Raw genomic sequence first — 20,639 nt, 5'->3', positions numbered from 1 at the left:
TTAGGACACACCAAATCAGTCAGATTTAGGTCCCCTAATAGAAACCAAGAAGGTTCTACATTTGCATGAGGAAAGAAATGCAAAAACACATGGTTAGAGAAGATTTACATACAGCTGGACACATTGAATAATGGGCAGAGTATCAATTACAAAGATGGTAATTACCAGGGAATTTCTTCCATGAAATGCAGATCTTAAGACTCCTACCGACTAACTCTCTTTTATTCAAAAGAAAACAGTATATATGCATTCCACACTCTTTAAAAAGAAAAAACCTACACAGCTTCACAGCCTGTTTTAAGAATTACAACTCATGCACCATGGTTTATTTGTTATCCCAAACTGTAATTCAGGACAAACATTCATCATAAAACACACATCTCCAAAAGATATTAAGAAAATTATAGAGATTAAAATGCACTTGGAAGTCCAAAGACAAAATACAGAAACACAGAAATCTTACCAATTTGTGGATAACCATCACACAGATCCAAGAGAACTATTTGCTTCTTTGTAAAACGTAGGAGAGGGAGGAAAGTAGGAATGTGAAACAAATCTTGAAGTGAAAACATAACATAAGATAATAAAGGGCATTGAATTCAGTGTTGACAGCTATGATGTCACCCTGGAACTTCACTGACCCTGCTCTACAACAAACTGAAATTGTTGTGCACTTCTCATCACTCAAAAAGAACAGCAAAACAGAAGGGGTCAAGTAAGAGGAGATGAGACCAGGGCCAGGATGTCTGTGGGGTGTGGGTAGAAGAAGGTTGGGCTGAGCACAGGCAGGAGGCAAGTAAGGCAGATTATGGCAGAATGGCACAAAACAAAGGGGAAGGGGGGAAAGGAGATAAAAATCAGACAGCCTTTGTAAAGCAACAAGGATGGAGGAATCATCAAAAATCATTGGAAGAATGACCAACATGGAATATATTTATCTTTCAGCTCAAAGCTGCTTTTACCATTGTACTAGCAACACGCCAAAAACCAATTAAATCTAACTTTAAAAATACTGTATTCCAAGAGGTTTGTTAAACATAAGACCTTAAGAACAAAGTTTGCATTCAAGACCACACACACACAAAAAAAAAAATAAAATAACTGGGGGCAGAATCTGCTACCCTAACTACAGCCTGCTCTTCTACCAAAGCTCAGAGTTTCCTGAAGCTCACAGATATCCCAAGGACAAATGGCACACTGGGCTTGCATCAGGTACCCAGCAGCAGAGCTGACCTCGGCTGCCTGGGCAGGAGGACACGGGGACACTGGGACAGGAGGACATGGGGACACTGGGACAGGAGGACATGGGGACACTGGGACAGGAGGACATGGGGACACAGGGGGCCGTGGCCAGGCCATGCTGCACAAACCCTTCCTTGGTGCAGGGATGCCAGCACCTTCTCTGGCAGCTGCCACAGTGCCAGCACCATTCCTCACTTGAGTAACCACCCTGTACAGTCAGTAGGAGCACACTTGCTTTTTCCCTACATTTACAAATATATTGGTACATCCATGGGAGCCCATTTTGAGATAATCAGCACAAAATCAGAGACAAAAGAACTACGGAAGTGCTTCCTTAAGTTCTCTTCTCCTTTTCTACCACAATCATACATACATAATTTCACTGCTGTTGAACTGCAAATTTATATTCAAAAATTAAAACATGCAGTAAGGAGAAAAAAAAGCAAACAAAAAAAAAAAAAAAAAAAAAAAAAAAAAAAAAAAAAAGCCACAACCAAATATGTGAAAATATGAGAGCAGTTGTACAATATATGTTCAGGTTCTCGTGTAGTAATATAAAACCTCATCGTTTGGATTGCATGCACTGTGGCTCAAATACTTGTTGCAAAAATAATTCTTTACCATATTTTTAAAGAAAAGTGATTTAATGTTGAGAGCTTACTTTTCACAAAACATTAATTTCCAGTCCAGTTTAACTTGGCACTGTCCCTTTCATTTAAATATCCATTTTTGCCCAGGAGAAACTAGTTTCTAGACTTATAATTTGCATCACTGCTTATATATGGAATTTTAAATTTTTTTTTTGTTTCCTTTAGCTTTCAAAGACCGCACTGGTTTCTTTTTCTCCATGAAACAAACAGTTAAATATCTCCTGCTTATTATTCTTTTTATCACAGACTTGATCTCTAAGACCATCTCAGTTATAGGAATCCTTCCTGTCCCTAATCCCATGAAAAAGTACAGAGAATCCTCCATACAATTCCAATTTCTATGTCTCACACAGAGGGAGTAACTGCATATTGTGAATGCAGCATTCTAGACGCTTACCCCAAGTGAATTATCCTAGAAGAAAGGAGGACATTTAGCTACACGAAGTGTGATTTGAAAGCTTAAAACACAATTGCACTTCCAAACTCTTCACACACTTTCAACCTCCACTGACTGACTGAATAAATGCATGTGGATTTCTGCCAGCCAGGAATAGTCACAACAGCCAGCTCCAAGGAGGTGCCACTGAGAGCTGTGCATTCACAGGGAGCATCAGGTGGGACTGACACACAGCTCAGAGCACAGGCACATGCAAAAGATCTTGCTGTTCACTTTTGTAACTGGATTTTACCTTGATGTTTATTTTACTATCTGAACTTTGAAATTTTCTGCACATGATTTTAACAAGAAATATAATACTAACCAGAAAAAAAGATCATGTGTCTTATTTTCAGAATCCCCTTTCAGGAACTGATTACTCCAAAAGCAAATAAATCAATCATTGCTTACTGTTTAAAAATTGAAACCCTAGGATTTCAAACCACATATATGAACAACTGTGTCAAGTGGTTAATTACAATCCTTATTACAAATGTGATAGTGAATAAGGCAGAGAATTTCACATTAAAGATCATCCTCAACAGATTTTACTGAGTTTGGAGATTCAACAGATTTAAGATTCTGCATATAGCAGCAGCTGAAACTTTGCCAGTAACTAGAAATAAAATTCTTTCTAATAAAATCTGAAACCGTTTTTTCCCTAATTACATACAAAGCAGAATAATGCTACGAATTGTTAGGCAAAATATTCTGCCACTGGACTTATTATTGTGAACTTTAACTCTGTTGATTTCAGTTCTATATTTCATAAACTTAATTAACAAAAACAAAATGAGTGTTTCAAAGTTCTCCAAAATAAAGAGAAAACAAAAACAGGAATAAAAAGGGATTTTAAAGATCCCAATTCCTAATAGCTGTGGTTCTACCTCCCAAACACATGGGAAACTGCAGTTCTATAATAAGCAAACTAACCATCTGGAAATCAAAATTTCTTTTAGGATTATCTGTATGTTCTCAATTATAACTTCTTCTTTTTTCCAACCTGCATTTCACACTGGTTATGCTAACAGCATTCTTTGAAGAGGAGGAAGTGGGGGGAGACCCACACCAAATTAGTAGACTACAGTTTACTGAATGAAAACTGCATATATAACACAGAGACAACTTTTTTCAAGCTAGAAAAACAGATTAGATCTAAAACACGTAATATGAGCCTAGGAATGAAGAGATCTAATTAATTTAAAATGTTGAAAATCTCTTTTAGTCAAAGCAAGGAAGCATGGTCTGCTGTGTTCAGGATCATCTACAATTCCCAAACTTTGGATCTTCTAATCTAATGCATTGTCCTCCCTGGAAGGCCAGGAAGGAGGATAAAGAATTCACCATATACTTAGCTTTAAAATGGAACTATTGATAAACAGCACAAAAGCATAACTACTGCCAGTCATTCCACATACACAGCCTCATCTACTGACAATTCCTAAATTACCCTCTCCATAGAGAGCTTTCCATAGGTGAAAAAGTGTAGGATAGCAATGTAAAATATCTTTGCTGACCAAGCACTGTTTCTTTCCCATGCAGTACTACTTTAAATATCTGAAATCAATGTATTTTTAATATGAACAAAGATGGTAATAAGTATCTTTTTCAGTTGGAAGTGTCCCTTAAGATGTCATAAAATAAATAACAACATGGCAACAAAAAGGTACCACTTCCCAGGGTAGGGATAAAATGTAGAACAGAAATAATTTTAATAATGCCAGTAATTCTAAATTCTGGATTCAATCCTGAATCAAGAAAAGAACCCCTGTACCATAAGTCTCACATCTTCATTTAGTAACACTACACTTTTATCACATCACTTTGTGTAGCCTGACTTTACAAAGCCCTGCAGTATTCTGTATCTTCTGTAAGTTTTGTCTCCTTACAATCCAACTTTCAGATGAAGGAACAATTCATCAATTCCCACTTTTAATGAAATACCAACACAGCAAAGAAAACAATCTTTTAAAATTTCAACACATTCTCATATTGGTTTCAATATTGTTGAAAGTAAATACTTTCACTTCCCATCTGATATCTTCTGGATCTCAGCCACAGCTAAGAATCATTATGGAGACAATAAAAGATAAGCAACCCAAAAGTCTGAGATACAACTTTTTTAACTAAGGCTGGGTGGAGTTTTATTTTAAAGAAAATTAGGAGTCAGTAGTTGAAGGCTGACTTTTATTATTGCAGAGAGAAGAATATTAGAGAGCAGATTCTCCCTCTAAGAATCGCAGAAAAAAAGAGCACGGGAAATGTTACACAAGGTGGATGAAAATTTGTATTTAATCTTGGGATTAGCTCTATTCCATAACCATGTCTGAGCATTCAACTACTGCAGTTTTCTGCAACATTTTCATACCAACAAAAACAGTAATAAAGTGCCACTCACAGCACCAAAAACCTTGATTTTATTGATACATTTTGTTCAAACCACCATAAGCTATACGAGGAAGACACAGTTTTGCAGTGCAAACTGCACCTATTGATGGCACACCAGAGGTATTTCAGCAACATGGTTACAGCATTACCCTGACTTAAAATAAAGTATTCATTTCAAGAAATAAAGGGAGAAGTAAAAAAATAAGAATTGGACCTCAATGATCCTTGTGGGTCCCTTCCAGCTCACAGTGTTCTATGATTCTAACACCAGTTCATGGAAAATGTGAATCTTGATGATTTGAGAATCTTGTCTTCACTGAATGATCTAAAAAATCCTTTCCAATTTGCAGGCCCAAAATGTTATAAGCATGATGAGAAAGGAAACAAATTAAAAGCAGGGGAAAACCAGGATTTTGTGCAATTTCTCCAACCAGTTTTAATTAGTAATTTTCCATTATTGCCAACCACAACTCTTTAGCCAGCTTCTATACTAGTTAAGGATTAGAAGCAGGAGCTTTAGCCTGAAGACCAAATTCTTTCTCAACCCAGTTCAGGCTACTGAGCACCCCAAATTTAAAACCAGTCCTCCCAGAAGCAGCACAAGGGTTGGTGATGCTCCTACTGGGGCTTACAAAATCAGCAACAAAAACTAGTTTCAGCTGAGCTCAGTAAAACCATCTCTGAACATCAGTCAATTTTGCAAAAGGTTTCAGCTAAGGAAATTAACATCCCGACAGTCCATTTCAGTAATTCTGGAATATTTGCTTTTAAAGTTGGTTTGTAAGGAGATAAAACTCCTTACAAACTGTTCGTTCTTCTTAGAGAAGATACAGGAAATAGTAACTACTCCAGTGAAGGCACCACCTATGCACACTGCTTGGAATAGGCCATCTAGTCCATCCACAGTCCTAGATTTAAAAGATTTATTAATGCTTACTAGCTCTTCACATATATTTCAGAGAGGTATGGCACATATATTAAATATTCTGCAGGATGAAGTGAAAAAGATCAATCCATATGACAGAATGCACATAGAAAATTAATAAATTTTAGAAGTTCTATTTATCCAAGTCCAAAGAATGGTAAAGAAGCAAAAGTAATGTTGACTCATTTCTACATGGAAAGCTCAGAGAAAGGCTATATATATGTTTTCAGTTTGCAAAGTGTATTTCATATTCTTGCAAAGATGGAAGGAAGCAAGGAAGATATCTAGATTATGTGTGACGTGCAGCTGGTTGGCAGGACAAGGACAAGGACAGCCATCAGGTAGTGCTAGACATTGCTCACTTATTCCCCTTCCAGCCTCAGGATATGAGAGCAGCTAGAAAAAGGCATTCATGACGTCAGTAAGTTGCTGTATGGTGTCCCACCAGGACTGGTTTTTGTATCATCTGACCTGAGTAAGGCCTGCAGATACAGTAAACATACCCTGGAAGTCTGAAAAACCTTCAGTAAGCACATAAAGTTAGGTAAACTAGCTATGACCACAAAGTGAAGAGGTTTTACATACATTATTCTTATTATAAAACCCAAGGGTAAAAAAATAAAAATTAAAAAATATCCAAAACAACTCAAAATACAGTAGTCCTTCCATTTTCCAAGACCTACAATTTTAAGTTTTGTCCTTCTGTTTCAAGTACCAATTTACCCACCCAAGACTGTGTAACTCACTTTCAAAAAAAATATTAATCAGATGGCAGTGCACTAATAAAATTTCTCAGAGGTAAATTCAGGTATGATAAGTCTTAGTATGTGGACCTCTGAAAGGTTCTGCAGCTAAATATGAAAATACTGACTTCATACAGGGTATAAATTTATTGGTTTAATGTGAACAATGTAAAAATGAGGTTTTAGGAAGGCTCTGTATGACACAATGGTGTCTCTTAGGAGAAACAGGACACAGAATAACCAGATGAGGCTGATAACAGAAGAAAAAAGAAAGCTGTGCAGGAGGCATCATTAGCAAGGTGCAATACAGGCCTAGGTTCACCAATGTAGGCCACAGCAGGCTGCATTTTTAATTTTTTGATGCATCAGAATACAGGGGTATCTTGATATACAACCTCTGACAAATGCTTAGGTAGATAAGGGCAAATACCTAAACAGTAGTACTGAAAACACATGGATCACCTCTGTGCTGGAGTTCTGCTAAAGGAACAATAATGTTTTTTGAAAGAGAATTATCTGTAAACCAAATAGACTTTGTTTTTAAAGAAGGGCTATCCTTTTACAAGCTGTGTTTTAGCATGAATGTCTGTGTGCAGCACACTAGATGTTTAATTTGGTTCTGAAATGCTTATGTCTTGACTTTTGTGAAGTAGGTCAGTTCCTTCACAATGTGCAACCCATCATGCCCTAGCTCTTGAAAACACCAGTGTTCCCTTTCAGCAAAATTCCATTAGGCATATGGGGCAGACATTTTAAAACTTCCTTGTATTTTGCTAAAATCTTGTAATTCTTATAAAACCCAGCAGACAAGAAATACACAAATAGTAACTAATCCCATGTCAGAGACTGTCTTATGCCAGTTCCAAGAAGCTGCAGGAAAAAAAATACATACATGAACAAATAAATGGCTTTTTTTAAAAGCAGTCAATTCTTAGGAGTCTGTGCATTATGCAGAAAAAAAAAATTAACATGATTGAGCCATCATGGAAAGGGCTGAAAAGGTTTATCAGTGATGCACAGTTGCACAGGACATTATCTGAGCTAGCAATGCATGACCTAGTAACATTAGCAGAAGTTTACAGAGAAGGGAAAAAAATAAATCTGATTTTTGTGGGGTGAAGGGAAAAAATGGGGAGAAGCTGAACATTAAGAACCATCTTTTCTTAGCCTAGGAATTCTCCATCTAGTCTCTGTTCCAAGAACAGCCTTTCAGCCAGTTTCATTGTATGGTATCAGCTTTGCTTCACACCATCATATTTGTGGTAAGACGTTTCCTTTCACCCCCCTCACTACAGCTGCATGCTTGAAAAGCTGACTGTAGAAATCATGCTTCAAACAGAGGAATCACACCTGATGCTGCCTTTTCCCAAGTTAAACCACCACTGGCTCTGATCGTGCCTTGCTGATGTGAAGAGCCAGGGGAGTCTGTCTGTGGCAGCGCAGCCAGCGAGGACGTACACGATCCATACACCAAGGTGCTTACACAGCTTGCACGGGCAAAAGTTTGCATCCAAAGAGATACAGAATCTGGCACATGAAGGTCTTGACCATTTTTTACTTATGGCTGCCATTAAATGCTGTAAAAGAGGTCTTGGTGGCAAACAGATGTAGGAATCTACAAGTTTTGAATCCACCGCCACAATTTTTTTAAAAGTAAAGTTCTAAAAATGAAGCACTGAAAAATGTGGAAGCTCACCCTAAGCAATAAATCATCAAAAACATAAGGTAACCTCAGGTGTGTTACAATTACTTTCTTGCTCTTCCTCAAAAGAGAAAAACATTAAAAATCTGTTACGTGTTCTTCCTTATCATGGGCCTGTAGAAACTAACACTAAAATAAACAAAAAAGCATTCAGAAACAAACAAAAACAAAGCATTCTGGTGAGTGCACAATATTCAGGGAGGCAATTTTGCATGCATGGATTTTTGTAGAAGTTCACCACCTTCTTAGAAATTTGAGGGGAAGAAAAAAGAGGAAGAGAGGTAAATTCAACTTTACGATTCTCCAGCATAAGTATCTTGGTAAATTCCTCTTCATCAAAACTCTTTCAAAACTTCCCTTCTCTTTCAGATACCAATTTATAAACAGTTGTAAAATATTACAGAAATTGAGATTTTTCTGGCAAAGTACCAGTGATGTAGAGGTATTTTGTTATAAAACCAATTCCCACTGGAAAATAATTTCTCCACCTATTCTTTGAAAAACTACTAGTGGATTGGGTATGGAACTTGAATTATAGAGTTCAAAAGCATGATTTTGAAGGCAAATTTTATGAGTATTTCCTTATGAAGTACGTAAGACAAGCAGATGTCAAACAGTTCCACTAGTACTAAAATTTCCAGTTAAATTATTCTTGAAGATTTGACATCCCTCCCTGTTTTTTTTCTCCTTCTCATACTGCCAGAAACAGGGCCTGGAACAGTGAAAACCACACATCTCTTGAAAGCTTAAAATAGCCTACAGCTGATTTAAAGGTTCTAAAAGTTCTTGATTTATTCAAGTACCTTTACCCACTTCAAAAAACAAAATACTTCCTGAATTTCCATTAATATGAGCATGAAAACAACTGCCCCACAAAACACAGTAACTAAGCCACCGCATTACATGATTTTTACAGTTCCTAAAAGTACCAGTGACAAAGTAAATGCTTGTTAGAGACATGAATTTGCACTTTGAGACCTGTCACTGACACACATACCCAAGCAGGATGGAAGGGCTCTCACCTGAAGAACAGTGAGAAATAAATTTGAAGTGTCAAAAAAGTTTCCTTTCAGTGCATTAGACTTTGTCATCATTTATTTAATTTAAAAAGGCACATTTGGCAACACTACTGATTTGAGAAACCTTATGACTCGCAGGAACACTAAGGAATAAACATCCAGCATGCTGTCTTCACAACACAGATAACCAGACTATTGTTCTTTCATTCTAAAAGGGCAAAAACATCATCAGGGCTCTTTACTGTGAAGGGTTTTTCCCACCCCAGTGACACATCCATAAACGTCTGTATGCCACGCAACTTCAAATAATCCAACAACAAAAACATAATAGCTAGTCTAATACAAAATAAAATTTCAGAAACAAAGAATCACCCTGTTACATTTAATACTCAGTCATCATCTTTAACCAAGAGACCATCAATAAGCGTGACTCCAGGGTAACAGACCTGCAACAAAGCACGCTTCAAAAAGTTGTTTTGTCCCAGACTGTCCAGTTGTTTTGAATGTACAGACATCTATTACCCATCAGTCTCCCCAGTGAAAACTTACTTCTCAGTCTCTAGCCATAAAAGGGGCCAAGAGCAGAGTAAAGCATCAGAAGGAAACCCATAACTGTTCATTCACAAATTTGAAGACAGCTTGCCCATTTGAAACTGTGGCATTACACTGGCAATGGCCTCGGATGAAAACCAACAAAACGTTAAAATAAACAATGCATGAGGTGTTTTCTATGTTCTAACAACAGGTTTCAACTCTACACTTGACACATGCCACAGTATAAAGAAGTAGAGAGAGAGAGAACACACATGTACCTTGACGCAATAAAAGAAACAACCAACCAAAAAATACCTGGGTTTTTTTTTGCAAATAACACTAAGATGCAGAAACTTATCTGCATTGCATGCATATTTTAACAAGTACTCATGCATTTACTATTTCCATCAAAGCCTTTCTTCCCATCCATTAAAAAAAAAAAAGCACACTGAGAACAAGGCACAAAACCCGCATATCTCTAACCAAAAACTTTACTGCATCCTGTGTTGTTATAGATGGAGAAATCCGTACCATCAGAGAGAGCTGCGTCCTGCTACACTGTACACCACTGACTGCTGGAAGAATTAATCATTCACACATCAACAATTGGTTCTTTCATATCCCTGGCTTTCTCAGATCAGACCATTATGTATTTTTTTCTACCTACTGATCCTGTTACACTCCATTTTTCAGCTGCATGTAGCAAAGACATCTGAAAAACATTCCTATTTCTAGAATGTACATCACTGAAAGAAACCAGTGAGGATACCTATATGCTTCCATGGGATTCACAACTTTGCCAGTGTCAAGAAGTGACTGAACACTGAATTCTGCACTAATACCACAATGTAATAAGCTATGAAAAAATGTAGAAGGCAAACCGAAGGGCACCAAAGTCCTACTTTCTGGCTTTCTACCAAAAGCAGTTCATGTGAACAAACCCATGAGATAGCTGACCTTTTAGCAAGTAAAGTTTTAGGACTAAATACTTCAGCTAATCAAAAACTAAATTACATGTATACATTAACTCAGTCCACATCTTTAAAATAAAGCTGTATTCTGCTTTATTTTAAAGCAGCCGAATAGCACCACATTCAGTCACGACTAAACCAACAGGAACACGGCTTTTTTAATATCTCTGCAGAGAAAGAGAGAGCGAGGCAGTATTCATGATGAGCACTGCGTCTCACCATGACAGTAAGGGAAGAAAAAGTCACTGCAAGAGAAGGTTGTCATGGGAAACATTTCTCCCACTTTCATCGCCGGCAGGGTTTGTCCTTTAAACGCTCACCCCTGCAGAGGCCTGGCAGGTGACATCCCGGCAGGTGACGTGAGCCCGGCACAGCCCTGCCGGGGGCGAGGGACGCTCCCCTGGGCCACAGCCAGCGCCGGCTGTCCGAGCCCGCCCGTAATGTCACCTCACGGTACTCTGAAGGGCGAAGGGGCTCGGCAGCGCAGCCCCGGGCTGCAGAACTGCACTCCGCCAGAGGATGCGGCGCGGTGCGAGGATGCTCCCGGCCCCCGCTCGAAGGGTCCCGCACAGCTCTCCCCGGGCACACGGGCGGCTCTGGAGGCGGAATGTCCCGCGGCATCCCCTGCGCCCCGCGGGAGCGGTGCCCCGCGCAGAGCGCGGCGGCCGGACGGACACGGCGCCGGGGCGGGGGGGCGGAGGGGAAGGGAAGGGCTGCGGGGCTGCCCGCCCGCGCTCACCGTCGATGTTCTCCCGGTCGCTGATGTGCTGCAGGTTGCAGCCCGTGTCCTCCCGGCTCAGCTCGGCCTCGGGGCGGTAGGACTCCAGCCGGGAGTGGGCATTCCGGCGCAGCTTGGGGCTGGAGGAGACGCAGCAGGACGTGGTGTTCCCCATCTTCTCTGCCCGGCCCCGGCCCGGCCCGGCTCGGGAGGCGGCGAGGGGCGGCCGGTCAGCGGGGGTGGCGGGAAGCCATGGGCGGCAGCGGCGACGAGAGGGAGCGGCGGCGGGGGAGGAGGCGGCGGCTGCGGCGCCCTGCGGCTGCACTCGCCGGCCGTTCCCCCCGGCGGCTCATCCGCGGAGGCGGCCCCGCAGCGCGGCCCGCCGGCGTGGGCTGCGGCAGCTAAGCCGCCCTCCTCCGCGGGCGGGCAGCGCGGGGCCCGCCGGGGCACAGCCCCATCCTCCCCCGCCCCCGCGCAGCCGCCGGGCCCGCTCCGCGCACGCACCCACGCGGCAGCGGCGCAGCCTCCGCGGCAGCGACACCGCAGCGGCAGCGGCAGCGGCAGCGGCAGCCGCCCCGGGCGGCCCCCGCCAACCGGTTCCGGTTCAGGCGGGCGGTGACGCCTCCCGCCGGGCGGGCGGCGGAGCGGCGGCGGAGCCCGCCCTGAGCCGCGGGGCCCCCGGCCGTCCGCAGCCGAGCGTGCCGGCGCCGGGCGCTCCCCTGCCCCGGGGCCCGGCCGGGCCGAGGCCGCACCGCTGGCCCGGGGGCTGCTCGGTGGTTCCCCGACCGCGCCCGGACCCCGCGGGCCGCCCGGGTCTAGGCCGGAGCCCGAGGCTGGCCGGGGACCCGCGTCCAACCGGGGACAGGCACTGGTGTCCCAGCGATTTGCAGGCACTGCACGGATTCTTTGAGAACTTGTTAAACTCTCCTGTGGACCGACCGTTCCAAAGATAGCAGGCACAGGGAAATGGGAGGGTGTTAAGTGCCCCTTTGTAACACCTCCGCGTTAGGGCTTTCCAAAAATCCACTTTTGCCCTATTCAAAGTAATGTTAAAGATGGGGATAGTGCATGGCTCTCGTTAGTCTTTTTTTGTTGTTTGTTTTTTTTTTCCTTTAAATCTTTGTAATTAAGCAAGTCTCTTGACTGTTAGATGTCTGAGTCATGGTGTCATGGTAGTTGAATGGGTACACTGATAATTTGACAAGAGAAAAGGACTTTTCTGTGTTTATAAAAGATGCTTTGACTTACAGCCCTGTGTCCAGGGAGCCATTACTTAATCTATCAGGCATCTCATGATATCTGATGTTTTCACAAGATCTGATCAAGTCAGATGACTACATGAAAGATTTGTAAGTTTTTATCCTACTTTTTTTCAGATCACACATTGCAAAGGAAATAAGATTTTTTATTTTCAACTGCCTTTTGAATGTTTATTGATGGAAATGTACTCTAGTAGGATACAAAGAATCAAGAAGAAAGAAAAAGAAGGTGAAGTTTTTACAAAATCAAACTGGTTTGGGGATATCTTCTGTAACTAGTTTTGTGACACTCCCCTCCCCAAATATGTATGGGCAGTAGATTTGGAGTTACATTGTCCCTTGGTGTTTGAGTAACTCACAAATTAAGGCTAGGTTTAGCATCTTTATTTTTTATTAGTGTATTCAGTAGTTTGCATCCAGATAAAAGGAAAATCTTTGCTTAGCTCTAGTTTAGAAATGCTGTCTCGGAGGATGTCATGCTAACTAGTGCCTTCCACCAGTGCCTTCCACCACCATGTCATCACTTGCTGAGGGCACCTCAGCCCCTCCACTGGAGCTCACCTGCTTTCCAGCTGAGCCTGAGCTGCTCAGACCAGGCCTGACCTTCGCCTGGCAGCAGGGTATGTTAAATCTCAAATGGGCATAAGCAACAATCAGAAAATCTCAACACCATTTTTAAAGAGTCAAATCACCTCAGTATATATACAACAGAACAGTAAGATGTTACTGAAATGCCTGGCTTACCACATCTTACAAGAGGACCTCAAGCTAGTGAGATCTCTGTGGAAGATTTATCTGGCCTGCCCTGTTAAATTCCACCTTCCTGTTGGAGTCAGGGACACATTTGTGCTCATTTGTGGCCTTTTCAACTCCATGTGTCACAACTTCATGTGTCACTACTCCTAGGGCACCAGTGCCATTGTCTTTTGGGTACTTTTTGGGTAATGCTAACTGTTGTCTTGCAGTATCAATCCCACTACATTTTTTCATAAACATTTCATACTCCTAATTATTTAGAAACTTGTTACAATTGTAAATCTAGTGTAGCAAAATCTTAGACAAAACTTGCAGTTTATACTTACTCCAAAATTTTCATAAGCTTTGAAAAAAAACAGACCACATAAAGATGGAGATCGGTTCATTACAAAGTTTGCTTCTCTAGATTTGTAAGTAGAGCTTAAAAAGACGTTTTCTTTGTTAGAAAGGATTGATTTAAACTTTGTGTTTTATTTAAAACTAGACATTGTAACTGCTTTAATGTATTTAAAATTTGTGATCATTGGCTGTGACCACATAATCACTAGATTTAATCACTAGCTGTGACTGTGATCACTAGGTAGATGCTCTTTAAGGTCCCTTCCAGCCCAAACCACTCTATATTCTATCCATAATTCTATTATTCTTGATAGCTACCTATTTTCTTACTTGCAGCCTTTCATTCTAAATTTTTACCTTTATTCCTCCTCTTTTCACTCTAGGAGCTTGCTGAAGTACATTATAATGACAAAGGTGCCACAATACATATTTCAAATCAAAGAAAAGGGATGCTGCTCTAAGGTAATGGTATCCTGCTGGTATGTAAGAGCTGAGAACAGGTGAAATATATACCATGAAAACATATTTGAGGTTTGATTATGATTATTTTATTTCAGCTATCTGAAGTGCATGATGCAAATGTAAATGCATTATCTGATAAATATTCATACAGTAAAGCAGGTGCAGCTCACTTTATCTTACTAACATGCTTAGAAATCAATGTATGTCCTTCTTTTATTAGAGATTATTCTGTTCTTGAGATTTATGGTTTATGCATTTTAATGGGTTTGCCTTCTGGAGGAACTGCATCAGCTGAGGAACACTGTAAAGCTCCCTAAACTAAGGCCAAGGCTTTCACAATTGGTCAGTGCTGACATACCTTTGTTTAAAAGGTGCCTATTCCTGCACAAAAAATATTTTAAATCTGTAGCATCTCCACTGTACAGAAGATACTCCACTATAGAAAAGACAATGGATTTTAATAGGCTAAAATTAATTATGTGACCCATTAAATTTTGTGATTTAAATCTTCCTGGAACATTGTCAAAAAATGTGTTTCAAACCAGCAGATATTGGTCAGTATTTTGCTTATATAAGCTTTTTATCTATTTTGAGCAGATAAAAATTATAAGTATTATTTAATCCAAAATTATTTCCTGCTGGCAAACCAAATATTTGTGAAGCACAGGTTAAAAAAACAAACAAAAAAAACCCCACAAACCCAAAACCTTAAGATAGATGAGTGGTGATAACCAGATCTTTTGGTTCTGCTCATCTTTCAAATACAGCCTGAGAAATTCCTGTCACACAATACCTTCCCCACACTGCCATCTGATGTTTAGTTGGAGTTGTACTCACAGTTTGCGTGTACAGCCACTCTAAAATGCCATAGTTTCAGTTTTCTCACAAAGCTAATAATTGTCTGGAATATATGCAAAAGCTTAAAATTAACATTCCCATGTACAAAGTGTTCAGCCTGGTCAACTCAATCATACCCTAGACTTTGTTGATTGTAATAGCTAAATTTTTTTTATGATAGTAATAAATTCCAAATCAGTTAAAACCAGTCATGAATACACCTGAGGAATGTTATTGTCCCTCTGACAATTCTTATTGTTAATATTTGCATTTATTGTTATAAGCCTGAATTCAGTAATATTAGCAGACTTCCTTCCTGAAGGCAAGTTCAGAATGCATCACACTTGATTCTGACCCAGGCTTTATGGCCTCTTACAGTGCTGCTCCTCAAGGGAATGCGTTCATGTATCATGTCTTAAATTCCCTCCCACAAGTATTTGCATAGACTACTCCTATGGCAGATTTCTCCTTTGCTGAAAGTGTTGCTTCTGCCAGGGTTAAGACAGTATTCTCTTTCTTGGAGGTAGAAATCCAGTGCCTGCCAGAAGACATCCTTTCAGCCCTGACACAAGTTATCTGTCAGCCCCAAGTGCTGAGCTGTCGACAGAGAGAGGTGGAGGTTTCTGTGCACGGCAGATAGCTGCAGCTACTGTTCACAGGGAAGACACCCAGACCTATCAAGGACTATGTAAGAGATGAGATCTGGTTTAAAAATACACAAATGGTATCAGTGGAGTTATTCCTCTGGTGAATAGCACATTTGTTTCTCAGGAATCAAGTGCCTTACTGGAATCAGTGAGAAATGGGGAAAGAGTAAATAAAGATTTCTTTTGAAGATCAAGACAGAAATTTGGGCTATTTGATTAATGTATTCAACTTTAGTGCATGAATTGGGATATTAGTCTCATGCTAGCCCATGAAGAAATACTACTCTAGGCAACAATGCAAAGCCCTAAGTCACACTCCTACTCTGAAGCGTGTGGCAACCAGGGGACTCTGCCTATTGCCACTTACTGTACAGGAGGAAACAGTTGCTTCAAGAAGGAAGGTGATACACCAGAGAGCAAGGGTTGGAGTACTTCCCAAAACATACATGGGCCAGATAAGTGCATATTATCTTATATTACAATCTTTTTATTAGTGCCATGTTTCTCAGCTTGAAATCACTGCAGAAAGAGGCAGTTTCCCCACAAGTAGGGGAAGAGTTCATTGTTTTAGGGGAAACACTTGAAGAACAACTGTGCTAGAATATTTTTACCTATATATATATAATATATATACACACATATATATATATGTAACTGTTGTTTTTGTTTTTATTATTCCTTTAGGCATTGAATGAGATAAGATCTGCACTCAGAAGCAGCCAGAAACCCATGCATTACACTTATGGGGGAAGATCACCCACACTGCACGGACCTGCAGTGAGCTTTGGGAGGGAAGAGGCAGTTCAGCAGAGTGTACCATGGATGCCCTTGCATTGTGGAGGAAGGCACAGGCAATTTGATTTAACCAGCTGGGTGGAATTTGATTTGATTAGCTTTGGCACAGTTTCACATACTCTCAATTCATCAGTGAATGGAGTAACTATATTGGAAAGCTACTGGGGAAAAACAACATTGCCCCTGATGCTACTGTCACAGGCAGATAGAGCACAATCCCATACAGACTCACTCTGTGTTTTCCTCTCTTCATTGTCTCCCTAGTTAGTTTTTTTGTGCCAGTGTGTGTCTTCCTGTATCAGGATTGGCTGCCTTTTCTTGGTCTGAGATCTTGGCATGTAAAGAGCAGTAATTACTCCATGATTCGACTATGAGCAAGGGTGGAGTGCCCCCTCTTGAACAATAAAACCCCTTGTAGAGAAAAGCCTAACTAAACAAAACAAAATGTGTAAAACCAGGCAGTGCTGCCACAAAGCACTTTGCTAGCTAGTCTATATGGATTATGAATAAGAGCCAACTGTGTTTTAATCTGCCCTGCCTGTGAAAGATCCCATTCTATGAAGGTGTATGTGTTATCCTCTTCTTACTTCATACAAGTCTAGGCAAATACAACTTCTTTAGTTTCACTGTAGCTGTGCCTAATTTCCACCAAGAATGACAACTGAACCAGGCCCAGCAATTTGGGACAGTATGTACATACAAAGCCATCTTCTCTCAAATTCATCTTGAGAAAATAACATCCCCTACTTTTGCCCACTATCAATACCTCATTATTTTGATTATCAGTTGTGGCAGCTCACAGTTGAAAACATTTTTGTGTAGTATGAGCTTACAAGTCTTGTAATATGAGCTAATAAAGGGTAATATGCAAGTAATTGAAATCTTTCAAAACATGGCTCACCAGAAGATCACGTGACTATCATGTGTCAGGCTGAGCTCTCTGTATGAAGAATAATATGAGGGAGTTTTATTGCTTTATCTTGCAGCTCCCCAGAAGACCATATTTTTAAAGTAGAATAAAAAAAGTGTTTTGTTTGAAGGATAAATCTGAAGAAAAGTTATAGACTTCAGAGACAGGGAGTCAAGCTAAATATGGTGAGCTATACAGATGAATCTCAATAATTATTCCTGTGAAATACGTTCTCAAGCTAAGTTCCCCTAAGTATTCCCCTAAGTCTTAAGTGAAAACAGACTTTCCTCAGTTAATTTTCAAATCAAGAGGTGAAATTAAAAACTAAGAAAATGTAAAAAAAAAAAAAGTATGAAAATTAAATTGAAGCATCCAAGTTTTCAATAGAGAACTGTCCACTTTGATTTTTAGCAGGGTACTACAATTATGAATACCTGTATGAACTCAGTTGGAACTGTAGAGAGGCCAAGAACCCCCATGTATATGTCTGGAAAATACAGAAAATGGAAATATGGATTTTAAAGGTAAAGAACCAAAAATGAATGTACTTAACAAATTAGCAACAGATATGTGATTTTGAGTGTGTACTTCTTACAGATTTTGTTCCACTTCCTCAGGTCCTATGTGGCAGGACATTTTCTTTTGAAGAACAATGCAAGATGAAAACAGGCCTTTAATCACATGAAACTCATGGGTTTTGGTTATCACATTTTAAACTATAAAATGAGAGACAGGACTAATGACTGTTTTATTTTTGAGAATAACCACCCAGAGATTTGCTCACAGTTAAGGAACCCAAATTCATTTTTCTGCTCCATTGCAGACTGTGCAAGACTTTTGAAAACCACTTAACCCCCTTATCTCATATTCCTTTCAGTGAATGGGAATCATAGAATTCAGTATATGAAAGGGGGTTTTAAGACTAAAATCTTTAAAACAGCAAGTTGTTCATGTGTTACAGGAAAGGGGACCGAGTAAATAAAATAGAGATTACTCTGTAATCACAGATGTGCTGTCCTCCCCCCATGGTACTTTTGACATCCACACTAACATTGCAGGATGCAGGCAGTGCCTAGACTGTCTTTAAATTATTAAATTATTGTCTGTTGTAATACATTTTTCCACTTATGTAGCTTATTAATTTTGCTGTCACCCTCACTCAACAAGCAGATACATCTGCTGATAGAAGAAATGCCAACATGAGGATAGCAAGTTCATAGGTTAAAAGAAGTCTTTCCTCTATAAATAGAGTTGGTATAAATCACAAGAGTCTGCAAAATGGGACTGGGAAAATTAGCTGCTGACCTAAAAACATTTCCTGTTGGCTGTCTGGGAATCCATTTCACACAGTTAAAAGTGACAAGAATTAAAGCAGCTAAAGAAGTAGGACTTTATGGTGAAATAAAGAATAAAGTGTCCTGGCAAACATGAAAATAAAACAAAGTGCAACTAATAAAAATACAACTATACTATTGTGCAAATTTTCTAAATAATCAAAAGGCAAAATGAGCCATACTTTTTAAACTCTTAATGAGGGAATAATTATTACATGTTTCCAGTGTCCTGCAGCCCTTGTGGCAGCTCTGGAATTTCAGGAGCTGACCAGCCAGCAGCCCCATGACCTGTAGTTGCATCTGGCAATGTGTGGTTAAACAGGGAACTCAGCACAGCCATTTCTGTAAGAAACTGCTGACTAATATTGGGAAGAATCTAGTCAATTATTACATGTTTCCAGTGTCCTGCAGCCCTTGTGGCAGCTCTGGAATTTCAGGAGCTGACCAGCCAGCAGCCCCATGACCTGTAGTTGCATCTGGCAATGTGTGGTTAAACAGGGAACTCAGCACAGCCATTTCTGTAAGAAACTGCTGACTAATATTGGGAAGAATCTAGTCAATTTGAATTATACTTCAAATTAAAGAGAATATATTTAATTAAGATATTTTTATCTCAAGTAAGGAACTAGTTTGCTGGTTTTCATTCAAAGTTAATGCTACCCTTCAGTGCTGGAACTCTTCAGCTAGCACTTCACCCAAGTGACCTCTGCTGTCACTCAAAAAATGCCCATTAGGGACTGCTTCAGGAAATAAAATGAGTGCATTAAAACAGTGCACTGCATCACCAGGCTTATTGCAGCATATTTCTGTTGTGCTCATGCATGTCACACTTCTGTAACGCCGATTAATTCAGTGATTAGTGTCTCTTTACTTTAAAGCTACTTAACTAGAAATGATTTAGAGACACCAGATTTTTACATTCCAGGAACTTTGAACTGTCACATAATTTGACAATTAAGGTCTAAAGAATACATAAAAGGATGTAACAAGCATATAACAAGATATGACTATAAATTGTAGCCCTCTAGATAAGCTTAGCACCAAACAGAAAAGAAAGATCTCCTCAAATTCATTTTGAAAACCAGAAAAATATATTGTGTAACACAGGACAGAATAGCTGTCTAAAAGCATATGCCCATTTTATTCAAATTTTGTAGTAAAACTCCTAAAATTGCAGCACGACCTTTCCAATAAGTAACAAAAACACATCAAAAAATACTTATTTGTTTCTGTAATCTCTCATTTGAAATAATTTCTAATACTGGGTGAGTTACATTAATTATTTGGTACTATAATACAAAGAAAACTGTGGTACTATATTACAAAGAAAACTTCCTTATTTGGAGTGCTTAGGCAATTCAGGTCAGATATTTGCAGCTGCCTCTTAAAGACCAGTGAAATGCAATCTTTGGACTCATGTATTCAAGCTTACAAAGTCTCTAACATCAACCTTAATTGTCTTTGTCCAAATTAAAGCTGCCAAATATACATCTCACTGTTTAATATTGTGGATTATCCATAAGCATAATACAGTATTTTGTCTGAGCCTGTTAATTGGTTTCATAATTTTCCCAGTCATTCAGACTGAGTTATCTTAAGGATTCACAGCTGGTATGGGATTGCCTACATAGCTAAAATATGTGTCTTGGTAATGGTTAATACTTCTAATCACATATGTGTTGGCAAAGTTTTTAGGTTCAGGATAAATCATGCTGCTGGCCACAATTTAGCAAACAAAAGGAGAAAAAAATTATACATTATGTAATGCAAAATAAAGTTTCTATCATTCACCTAAAGCATTAGGGACCCTCTGAACTAGATCTATATTCTTAATCATGCACAATCCCATTCATAAGAGTTTTAAGAAGTGCCAAAAATAAAACAAAAAACCTAAATCAGCTATGCAGAACAAAACTTCCCAGAACAACCACTGGGAGAAGCAGAAATACAACCACTAAGTTAACTGTTTCAC

General features: G+C 39.8%; 1 protein-coding gene and 1 long non-coding RNA gene across 2 annotated transcripts in view; one reads left to right on the top strand and one right to left on the bottom strand.

Moving 5' to 3' along the window:
* The window catches only part of CCNY (cyclin Y), a 118,565-nt gene extending 106,946 nt beyond the window's left edge, over nt 1-11,619 (bottom strand). Inside the window, exon 1 of the mRNA XM_021542913.3 lies at nt 11,350-11,619. Coding sequence (XP_021398588.1) covers nt 11,350-11,503 — 154 coding nt within the window. The 5' untranslated portion in view covers nt 11,504-11,619. The remainder of the gene's footprint in view (nt 1-11,349) is intronic.
* Nucleotides 11,362-14,144, top strand: LOC110477298 (uncharacterized). The gene is made up of 3 exons (XR_004147746.2): nt 11,362-11,425; nt 12,705-13,207; nt 14,066-14,144. It is a non-coding gene; the product is annotated as an uncharacterized LOC110477298 (long non-coding RNA).
* Nucleotides 14,145-20,639: the final 6,495 nt, after the last annotated feature.

The sequence above is a fragment of the Lonchura striata genome, chromosome 1 (assembly GCF_046129695.1).
Source record: "Lonchura striata isolate bLonStr1 chromosome 1, bLonStr1.mat, whole genome shotgun sequence".
Taxonomy (NCBI): domain Eukaryota; kingdom Metazoa; phylum Chordata; class Aves; order Passeriformes; family Estrildidae; genus Lonchura; species Lonchura striata.
Note: the sequence above shows the minus strand (reverse complement) of the source record. Positions and strands in the feature narration are given on the sequence as shown.